Below are 11,320 nucleotides of genomic sequence, written 5' to 3'. Positions count from 1 at the left end.
CACAGCCCCATCTGGAGCCCACACCCCCCCGGCCTCACAGCCCATCTGGAGCCGACACCCCCTGGCCTCACAGCCCCATCTGGAGCCTGCAACCACTCTGGTCCGTGGAAAGAGGAGGCAGAAGCAGGAAGAGAAGGGCTGAAAGGCCCTTGGACAGGGAAGAGTGAAACGGCCGGAGAAGGCCTGGGGGGACCCTCAGGGTTGGAGGAGGAAAACGTGCCCAGCTTGCAGCCCCACACCCTTGTCCCAGTGTGGGAAGTAGCCTCGGAGGCCTCGGGGAGGGTCCAGGTGGAAGGGAGGACAGGACATTCACACCCAGCAGCACAGACACAGAGTGACCGCTCAGAACAGAACTGCCACAGGGGCACACACGAGAAAGAAATGGCAAGTTACCTGGATGAGGTCTGGAAAATGGCCCGTCTTTAGCTTGTGTGACTCCAAAACATAAGAAAACCAAAATACTGGCCACAATACCTCTGCAAATAAAGAACAAACAGCCCCTCAGTGTGTGTAGGCTTCTCCCAGGAGGGAGATGGGAGGCTGCAGGGACCCCCAGACACCCACTGTGGAACAGCCCGATGCAGGCGGGGAGAAGGATAGGCGGGGCGAAGGCCGGCTACCTCCACCACCCTGGGCCCAGCGTTCACACTCCACCTGCCCAGTGGCCCACGCCAGGCGAAGGCGCTCGCACTCAGGCTGCCGGTGGCTCCCAGGGTCACGTGACAAGACACTCGCTTACACGGAAAGCACCGAATGCTCTGCACGTGACCGTCAGCACAAATGCCCACGTAGGAGGGAACAGTGCTGCTAACGCCTCCCTGCTCCACCGTGGCAGGACCCAGGAGGCGTCTCTACAGAGTTCCTGTGTCTTTCTGGGGTCCTCTCATTGGATACCAACAGGACTCCTGCGGTTCATTAGATGGCAACGTGAGAGCTGTAACTGCAATCAAGATGCAGGTTCACAGAACGGAAGGGGCACAGCCCCCACCCAGGAAGGTGCGAGGGGCTGCGCTGGGCATTGGGGAGGCACCCTGGGGAAGGTGCTCCCTCCTGGGCAAAGCTCCTTGGGGCCGGCCTCAGCCAGAGGCCCAGTGGGTCTCCGTGAAAAGCAGCTTAGGCCAGCGGATGTGCAGACAGTCCCAGCCGCAGGCACCCGCTCACACCGGCGCCCCCACCCGCGCGTGGACCCTCTGTGCTCTGCGGCACTCCATGCGCCCGTCCTCCTCAGTCGTGCTCAGCTCGGGGTCTGAGACCCACTGGCTGCTGAACTGCCCAGTCCCTCCCTTGGCTAAGCGTGGCTGTGCCGACCATCACACCTCGGGGTGTTTACACGCTGGGCCGTGTCCAGGTTTTGGCTACCGTGAAGGAAGGTGCTGCGCACACACACGTTCACGTGGCTGCAGGAACAGACGGGGCCACAGAGACAAGCTAGCTATGTTGTAAGACTGCGCCCTTAAAAAGTATCCAGAAACAACTTCAGTCTAAGGGATTCCCCTCTGCCCGCAGGAGTGCCTGGGACAGAAAGTCCCAGGCAGACGAGGTGAGGTCACACCCGCTGGAGTGCCCGCAGGAGTCCTGCAAGACGGAGGATAGGGAGGGCACAGGCCGCTGGCCCCCAGTGCCTCTGGGGAAACGGTCTGGTTGTTCTGGAAACGTGCTGCTGTCCACTCAGAGCCCCAAGGGTCTTGCCTGGGAGGCAGGACATTCATGCCCCCCCCGGCGAAACATGAGTTTCTGACCTGTTTCCACCCAAGCCCCAGCTCCCACATGCCTGCTGTCAGTCAGCCTCCAGGGACAGTGGCAGTGATGCCTGCGCCGGGTTCAGCAAGGCAGGACCCACGTCCCTGTGCAGGTGCCCCTCCTGAGCTCTCTCAGTGCTGAGGGGTAGGAGGGGTGTGAAAAGTTCCCTGCAGAGCCCCCTGGAGCAGGACCCAGGCCCCGCCTGAGGTGTGCCTCCATGGTGCGTGCAGAGAGTCCTAACATTCAGAGGAAAGACACTGAAATGTTCTGTGCCCGCCACCCCCCCCCGAAAGATAGAAATGAAAAGAGAAACAGGCACTGACCTAGGGAAGCTGCTACCCCTGCCATCTGCAGGACAGGCACGTGCCACCCCAGGCCACTGGGTGTGACCTGGCCACGTGGTGTGGTGCTGGTGTTCAGCTCCTGAATTGGCCTGTGGCCCCTGTACACGTGTGTACACTGCCCAGGGGCCAGCTCAGACCGGGTCACACTGGACTCGAACCTGGCTGGCCCCACATCACATAATGTTTACCACAACTTCACAAGGCTAATCTGTTCATGAGAATTACTTGCCGGGCATGGTAGCTCATGCCGGCAATCCCAGCACTTCAGGAGGCCGAGGTGAGCAGATCACTAGAGGTGAGAAGTTTGACACCAGCCAACATGAAACCCTGTCTCTACTAAAAACACAAAAAATTAGCCAGGCGTGGGGGCGCGTGCCTGTAATCCCAGTGACTCTGAGGCAGGACAATCGCTTGAACCTGGGAGGTGGAGGCTGCAGTGAGCCGAGATTGCACCACCGCACTCCAGCCTGTGACAGAGCGAGACTCTATCTCAAAGAAAAAAAAAAAGGAAAACAAATACATTTTAAAAATAAACTTTTAATTTTAGGCTGGCTTTAGATTTACAGAATTACTGTGAAACTAGTAAAAGTTCGCATTATCTCCCACGCCCAGTGTTCTCATTATCAGTGCCTCACGGTTGACAAGCCAGGGCTGTCACACAGCTGCTCAGTGAGGCCTGCACTGCCCTCCTCCCTGTGCCCGCTTCCCGCCCACAATCCCTTCCTCAGCGCCGTGTGGCATTTACTCGTCCCGGTTCCTCAGGCTCCCCTAGGCCGGGACGGTTTCTCAGACTCTCCCCGTCACTGAGGACCTGGACTGTTTGAGGGGGGCCTGGCCGGGAATTCCGTGGAACATTCCTTAGTGAGGCGCTGGCCGTGCTCTGCAGGACTAGGCAGCAGCCTTGCCACGCCATTGGGGCCACGCGATGAACGTGGCCACGCTATGAACGTGGCCATGCTGGGCTCGGGAGTGTCACACAATCACAAACAAAATGACGACAGCAGCACCCAGCACCTCTGTGGAGCAAAACTTTATCGACTAGAACAGTGTCTATGCCATTCCTTTTGCCTCTGGCTTACAGACACTGCTGATTTCCAAAGTTACACAGCACCTTCTTCTGAACCTTCCACAGAAGGTCACCAAATGCATTTGTAACAGTTAAAATTCTCGTCAGTCTGCCTTCCCTGCTGGGATCCCTGATCTCCTAAATGAATGCTTAAAATCTCCACAAGTTTTATTCTTGTGTTGTCCGGTTCTGCAGGTCTGGACAAACGCACAGTGTCACGTATCAACCATGACGGTGCCACACAGAGTGGCCTGAGTGCCACACGAATGCCGTGTTCTACCACAGAGTGGCCTCAGTACCACACAAATGCCACGTTCTATCACAAAGAGTGGCCTCAGTGCCACATGAATGCCGTGTTCTACCACAGAGTGGCCTCAGTGCCACACGAATGCTGGAGGAGGCGGAGTGACCCCTGTGGGGTCTTCCCCTGGAAACAACTGATCTGAAAACTATGACGTCATTTTGCCTTTTCCAGCGTTATCAAGCTGAAACCACAGTGCGTGGTCTCTTCAACTGGCTTCTTTCACATAGGAACATGTATGTAAGGTCCCTGCCTGTGGTCACGGCTTGATGCTCACTTATCATTACTATCTTTTAGAGGGAGGGTCTCATTCTGTCACCCAGGCTGGAGTGCAGTGGCTCAATCACAGCTCACTGCAGCCTCAGCCTTCTGGCTTAGGAGATCCAACTCAGCCTGCTGACAGGCGGGAGCGTACGTGCGTGCTGGGACACTGCCTAGGTTTTTCAGTTTGGTCTCTTTTTCATTACTATTATTGTTATCATTTACTTTTTTTTTTTGAGATGGCGTTTCACTCTTGTTGCCCAGGCTGGAGTGCAATGGCGTGATCTCAACAGCTGGGGTCTCACTATGTTACCCAGGCTGGTCTTGAACTCCTGGGCTCAACTGATCCTCCTGCCTCAGCCTCCCAAACTGCTGGGATTATAAGCATGAGCCACCGTGCCTGGCCTGTGTGTGGACATGAGAAGAAATACTTGGGAGCAGGACTGCTGGGCTGCCCGGTAAGAGCATATTTACATTCACTTCTATGAGAGTCTGTCAAACTGTCTTCCAAAGTGGCTTTGGCATTCGGTATTCCCACCAGCAATGGATGAGAGTTCCTGGTGCTTCCGATTCTTGCAAGTGTTCGGTACTGCGAGTTTTTAAGATTTTAGCCACTCCAACAGGCATGTAGTGGTGCCTTCCTGTTTTCAGCTCCTGAAGGACGATGGATGCCAAGCACCCTCCCGCCGCGATCTGCTGTCTGAGTATCTTCTCTGGTGAGCATTGCTTAGACCTTTCACCCAGGGTTTGTTTTTGTTTTGAGATGGAGTTTTGCTCTTGTCACCCAGGGTGGAGTGCAGTGGTGTGATCTTGGCTCACTGCAGCCTCTGCCTCCTGAATTCAAGTGATTCTCCTGCCTGAGCCCTCCGAGGAGCTGTCACCCAGGTTTGTTTTTGAGAGAGAGGGTCTTACTCTGTTGCCCAGGCTGGAGTGCAGTGGTGTGATCTTGGCTCACTGCAGCCTTGACCTCCTGGGCTCAAGGGATCCTCCCCCACCTCAGACTCCCGAGTAGCTGGAATGACAGGTGTGCGCCACCATGCCTGGCTAATTTTTGGAGATGGAGTTTCGCCATGTGACAGTTTAGCTCTGTGTCCCCTCACAAATCTCACCTCTAACTGTAGCCTCCACGTGTCGAGGGAGGGAAGTGCCTGGGTTAGGAAGGCGGCTTTCCCCCACGCTTCTCGTGTGGTGAGGGAGTCTCAGGAGAGCTGACGGTTTTACAAGCAGCCGTTTTTGCTGGGAGAGGTGGCGCAGGCCTGTAATTCCAGCACTTTGGGAGGCCAAGGTGGGCGGATCACTTGAGGTCTGGAGTTTGAGACCAGCCTGGCCACTATGGTGAAAAGCACAAAAATTAGCTGGGCATGGTGGCGGACGCCTGTAGCCCCAGCTACTCAGCAGGCTGAGGGTGGTAGAGGTTGCGGTGAGCCAGGATCGCGCCACTGCACTGCAGCCCAGCGACAGCGAGACGGGAAGCGGCAGCTGTTCCTGTGCTCGCTCGCTCTCTCCAGCCGCCTCGTGAAGAAGGGGCTCGCTTCCCCTTCGCCATGACTCTAAGTTTCCTGAGGCCTCCCGGGCAGTTCAGAACTGAGTCAATTCACCTCTTTCTTTCGTAAATGACCCTGTCTTGGGTATTTCTCCCTAGCAGTCTGAAAACAGACTAATGCACCAGGTTATCCAGGCCGGTCTGGAATTCCTGGCCTCAAGTGATCCTCGCGCCTCAGCCTCCCACAGTGCTGGGATTACAGGTGTGAGCCACCCTGGCACACCTGCTTCTTTTCTTCCTGTTGAGCTTTAGGAGTTCTTTGCATATTCTGAATACAAGCCCTTTGTCAGTGTTTCGTACGTATTTTCAACAGCTTGTGGCCCACTCTTTCATTCTCTTGACAGTGTCTTTTACAAAACAGAAATTTTAATTTTTTTGAGGTCTCACTCTGTTGCCCAGGCTGGAGTGCAGTGGCATGATCTCGGCCTCCCGGGTTCCAGCGATTCTCCTGCCTCAGCCTCCCGAGTAGCTGGGATTACAGGCGCCCACCACCACACCAGGCTAATTTTGTATTTTTGATAGAGACGGGGTTTCTCCATGTTGGCCAGGACGGTCTTGATCTCTCGACCTCGGGTGATCCGCCCACCTCCCAAAGTGCTGGGATTACAGGTGTGAGCCACCGTGCCCAGCCAGGTACTTTCTATGTAAGAAATCCACCTTTGAGGACATCAAGTAGCTCTTGTATTAAAAATAAACCAGCCTCCGCAGTCTCCTGGACAGCGAGCATGCGGCAGGGAGGCTGTGCCCGAGTCAGGGCGGTGCTGCTGTCACACTCCTGGTGCCTGCAGTGCGGTCTGGGCCGTGAGAATGGACTCAGGACAGAGGCACCGTGGCAATGTCACTGGTAGGAGCTGCAGAGCCACGGTCAGTGCCAGGGTGACCCAGGGTAGCTGGGCCTTCTGGGAAGGAGCCAGCAGCAGAGAAGTGGCTTCTTTTGTGCCCTCAAAGTGGGTGAGGGGGCCAGAGAACATGAGCTGGGAGCACGTCCAGTGTCCCCAAAACAGAACCTCAGAGGAAAGTACCCAGGGCCCCGTGAATTCCCGTCTCCTGGCCCCTCTCGATGAACATGCACAGGGTCTCCCTGCTGGAGGGGACAGGGTGGCAGAACCCAGCCTCTCACATCGAGGGCCACTCAGGAGAGGCCAGAGCTGGGTGAAGTGGGGGACGTGTCCACCGCTGCTGCCCCCAGCTCAAGGGTCTAAGCTCCTGGCCCCTGTGGGTCTGCGTCGTCACCCAGTGCTTCCCACAGCACCCAGGCCTGGGAGGGCAGGGACTGGCTTGCGGCGGTGAGGCTTCGTGACATGACTGGTGGAGCCTGGTGAATGCTCTCGCGGAGCGCTCCCAAGATACCCTCTGCACTCCTGCTCTTCCTTGGCAATTCTTGCCATATGGGGGCACTCGAGGGGAGACCCAGTGTCACTTCCTAATCCACCTGCTCTGCTGGCCTGGCAGATGCCACAGACCCTACTGGCCAGGTGGTGATGAATGAATTCAAGAAAGACCAAGTCCTACTTGAAAGCTCCCTCTAGACAACACAGAGCTCCTGCCAACAGCCTTACTGCCTCCAGAGCCACAGCTGCAGCGTCCCCATGTGGCCCCTCCACAGGGCCCAGGCTCGGCACATGCTCCCTCATCTACTTCTGGGTCCTAATTACCCAGTGCACACCGGGCCTGCAGGTTTCTGCACGTGGCCCCAGCAGGGACTGATGGCCTAGGAGAGGGAGAAGGAGCGAGCTGGGCCTGGAGGATGGGAGACGCACGCCTGAGAGCAATCTGCCACCTCAGGCTCAGAAAAAAAGAGGAAGGCCCAGCAGAGCTGACTGGGAGAGGGATGTCAGCGAGGTGGCAAAGAGCCGACAGGGCGCGCAGCCAGGAGCAGGGGGAAGACCAGCACAGGAGAGGCCACCTTGTCTCACAGGGGAGGACCGAGGGGTGAGCTCCTCTGGGGAGCAGGCTGCAGAGCCCTGGGTCCAGGCACCCAACAGCAGTTTGTAACCAGAAATGCCGGCTGCCCCCAGGGAGATGGGCTTGGTGATGCCTGCTGTGGGTGACTCTAAAGCATCCCAGTCCCCTACAGACAGGGCGCTGGGTGTGCTCGTTTTCTGGAGCCCACAGGGCTAGTGGCAAGTCAATGAGCAGACAGGGCCCCCGAGGCCCGTCCACGCGTGATGACGTTCACACTGCGCCTACCCATCGCCCGTTCGACACTCAAGAAGACACGGAGACCCTTGCTTTACAAGACAAAGTGCTGGCCCAAGAGCGCAGGGACAGCGGACCCCCCACGAGCCCCAAGGCTCCTGCCAACCGGAGCCGCCATGTGGCCCGGGTACCAACAGGCCTCCAGTGCCTCCCTCCACCTCTGCTCTCCCTGGTGCTGCTCTCCGGACCCTGCTCTGGCCTCCTCCCGCCATCCGCCTGGAGCAAGCAGGGCCCAGGCCCTGAAGGTGTCTGCGGCCTTGCTGCGCAGGAGGCAGCCCTGGGCAGACACACCAAGGTGCGTGGATTGCAAGAGGAGAATCAGGTGCAGAAAACTCAAGACAAATTCCCAGGCTCTAAAACCAGCTTCTCTTCCACACACACACTTCTGAGACAGGCGCCAGAACCTGTGGAACTCCAGCAAAGGACACACCAGTGTCTAGCCTGCTGTGGAGACCACGCTGAAAAGACGCGTTTGCTCACTTCCTGAACGCAGAAGCAGGGTCGCAGGCTGCCGACCCCCGTCCGTGCAAGAGCCACGCCGGCTGGCGGAACGGGCACCAGCCACTGCAGGAATCTCACACCGGGAGACGTCCGAACTCGAGGGCTCAGCCCTGCAGGCTGCCGCAGAATGTTCCAGCCTCTCAACACACAACACTCAGGAAACCAGCACAGGCTGCCGGGCACATGGAGACGGCACAGACTCCCGCTCCCGGGGACAGGCGATGGGGCTGACCAGTCCACGGCAGGAACGCCACATAGCACCCAGGGCGGCCCCAGGGGTTTGCACATCAGACACACTGAAGGGAGAGGGTGGCGGCCCACGCGGCAAGGACACCACAACCCCACACGGGGCACAGGGGCAGCTTCGGAAAGCAGGATGGGAGGGCCAGTTACCTCTTGGTGTTGTAGGCTGTGTCCTGAGGTGTTTCTTCCAGCAGCGTCACATAGCCAAGTGCACAGGTGAGGATGAAGAGCACGGTCAAGGTGTGGGCTCGCCTGAAATCCAGAAACACGTAAGCATGGTGTCAGAGCACGGCGAGCACTGCTAAACACTCATGTAACAGGCCCCCAATCCACTCTACAGCACCGAGAGAGCTTCAGCTCCACTCTCCAACTCCCAACGAGCACGTGGCTGCGAGTCCCAGTGGGGGAACTCCGACATGACCCTGTGTCTGCTGGCCAGTGAGGGCTGAGACCAGCCCCCAGCATGCTGGACAGAAGAGCCTCATGCTCCTGGGGAGCTGAAGGCTGCTGCTAAGGGCCCAGGGGGGCACTGGCATCCAGGGCAGGTGTCTGCTGTTAAAGAGTTACGGTAGGCGTAAACATGGTACTTTTCACCATGCAAGACGACCAGCCGTCCGGTTCAGGAAATCACATCTGAGAGATTCAGGACAGCATCCCAAGACACCAAGGGCTGAGAAGGGGCCTGAGCAGAGGCCTGCAGGGACCATGGCCAGCTGCGGGAGGCGCCAGCCATCTCTGCTCACCCTCTGGTCTGGCCGTCAGAGCCCAGATGTAGGGGGAGGAGGCAGGGTGCTTTCTTTGCAATCTTGTCCCGTCCCATCGCTGGTGGAAAATGCCTCACTTGGAAACAGCCCACAACAGGCCCAAGACCAGAACCACAGCACCACCAGACCTGGAACACTGCCGGTGCCAAACCCTCGCCCGAGACCCCTCTGCACAACCACCTGCAAATGCAGTCAGAGACCCGGTTCCTACACCCACCGAGTGTGTCCTGGGAGGGAGGATGGACCCCCTCGTGCCTCAGTTTCCCCATCTGTAACCCTGTTCCTACACCCACCGAGTCTGTCCTCGAAGAGGATGTACCCCTCGTGCCTCAGTTTCCTCATTTCTAAATGGGGGAGCTTCTGACCTCCACGGACACTGTAAGAATTAAGTGAATGACGCATGTAAAGCACCTTACCCAGGACTTGCCTCCATGAAACATAAACTGTTTGTGCCCTAAAGAAATGAAAACGCAAGTCACCAACTGGGAGAAAATACTCAGTCACGTATTGGACAAAACTTTGCGCTGTCTGTAGTCCCCACGCTTTGGCCAGCTGAGACAGGAGGACTGCCCATGCCCAGGTGTTCAGGGCCAGACTGGGTAACACAGTGAGACCCCATCTCTACAGGAAATTAGCTGGCATGGTGGCTTGCGCCTGTAGTCCCAGCTACTCGGGAGGCTGAGGCGGGAGGTTCGCTTGAGCCCAGGTCAAGGCTGAGTGAGCTAGGGTGACTGTACCACTGCACTCCAGCCTGGGGACAGAGCAAGATCTGTCTCGGGAAAAAAAAAAAAAAAAAAGACTTTGTATCCAGAATATATTAAAAAAAAAAAAAAAACAACTCTTACAGCTCAGTAAACAATTTAATGAAAAAAAGGGGCAAAAAATTGAACAGGCACCTCACAAATAAAATATGCAAATGGGCAATAAGCACATGAACAGCTGAAGTGTGTCACACACGAACCGATGGTCACCGTGAAAGCAGATCAAAGCCGCGACACGACATCAGACAGCCGCCACGATGGCTGAAGTTAAAAGCATCACAACACCAAGTGCTGGTGCGGCCTCTGGGTAAAGAATAGGCTCACACACAGCGGGTGGGACGGTGAAGTGGGGCAGAAAAGTTAACCCACTTCTACCACGCAGCCCAGCCGACACTCCCAAGCATTTACTTCAGATAAATGAAAACACAGGTCCACTTGAAGACTTACATGCAGATGTTTCATTTACAATAACCTAAAATCGGAAACAGACCACAACTCTTATCAGTGGGTGAAACACTGCGTCCCCCCACACTGCTCAGCACTCAGAGTGACGTGCTGCTGGCAAGCACCTCAGTGTGGGTGGAGCTCAAAGGCACGCCACTCGGGAGCCCAGGCAGTAGGGCAGCTCTGAGGCAGGAGCTCAAGACCAGCCGGGGCAACACTGCAAGATCCCATCTCAAGAGAAAGAAAAAGAAAAGACGCCACAGAAGCCAGGCACAGAAGATACCCCCCATCTGTCACCAAGCATGACTCAAGGAAATGAGCCGGCACCCATCAAGAGCGGACGGGAGCGGGACACAGGCCTTTTGGGTGACGGAACGTTCCGGGGCTGAGCGCGGTGATGGCGGTGCATGAATGTGTCACCCGAAGACGGTGCTGCCACTGAACACACCCACGCCTGGACTTGGCTGGTTTCATGAAGAGCCAGGGTGGGGGCTCCAGGCTGGACCCTGGCCAGAGCCCACCTGTGTCTGGAATGCTGCCCTTCTATCGTTTTTAATCCTAATTATTCGTGCACATTTATTCCACATTAATTTTAATCCATGTTAATTTAAAGCGCAGTTTGGCAAGTGGACACCAATGATTCCATGAGGACTCTGACTGGAATGGAACCGAATTTATAAAGTAACGTGAGGAGAACTGATAGGTTGCTGCACTTAGGATTCCCATTCGTGAGACATGGAACATTCTCCGTTCATTCAGGAATTTTCTTACGCCCTTTCAGGTTTACTTTCCTTATGAAAACATCCAGTTACGCTGAGCAGACTGGCCCCAAGTGAAGAAAACAGAGAAGTGAGCTCTTCCGTTTTGAGACGGGTCTGGCTCCGTTACCTAGGCTTGAGTTCAGTGGTGTGATCTTGGCTCACTGCAACCTCCCATCCTGGGCTCAAGCCATCCTCCCAGCTCAGCCTCCCGAGCACCTGGGACCACAGGCGCATGCCACCACACCCAGCGAATTATATAACATGCATGTATGATGTATGTATGTACGTATGTGTGTGTGTGTATATATATCTCCATCCCTCTGCCTCCCGGCTTCAAGCAGGTCTCCTGTCTCAGCCTCCTGAGTAGCTGAGGTCACAGGAATGCACCACCG

General features: G+C 56.4%; 1 protein-coding gene across 5 annotated transcripts in view; it reads right to left on the bottom strand.

The window, feature by feature from the left end:
• Positions 1 to 11,320, bottom strand: part of PTDSS2 (phosphatidylserine synthase 2) — a 36,059-nt gene that overhangs the window by 15,757 nt on the left and 8,982 nt on the right. For 4 of the 5 annotated variants that reach the window (XR_004266082.1, XR_004266083.1, XM_032271486.1 and 1 more), the window contains exons 2-3: positions 8,349 to 8,450; positions 394 to 476 (exon numbers count right to left, since the gene is read on the bottom strand). Coding sequence is in view for 2 of the 5 variants with exons in the window: in XM_032271486.1 (XP_032127377.1) it covers positions 394 to 476; positions 8,349 to 8,450 (185 nt within the window). In the remaining 3 variants the exon portion in view is untranslated. The remainder of the gene's footprint in view (positions 1 to 393; positions 477 to 8,348; positions 8,451 to 11,320) is intronic. The other variant, XM_032271488.1, reaches the window with a different exon arrangement.

The sequence above is a fragment of the Sapajus apella genome, unplaced genomic scaffold (assembly GCF_009761245.1).
Source record: "Sapajus apella isolate SASKATOON/1434 unplaced genomic scaffold, GSC_monkey_1.0 scaffold234, whole genome shotgun sequence".
Classification (NCBI taxonomy): domain Eukaryota; kingdom Metazoa; phylum Chordata; class Mammalia; order Primates; family Cebidae; genus Sapajus; species Sapajus apella.
The sequence above is the reverse complement of the archived record's forward strand: the minus strand, read 5'-3'. Positions and strand labels throughout refer to the sequence as shown.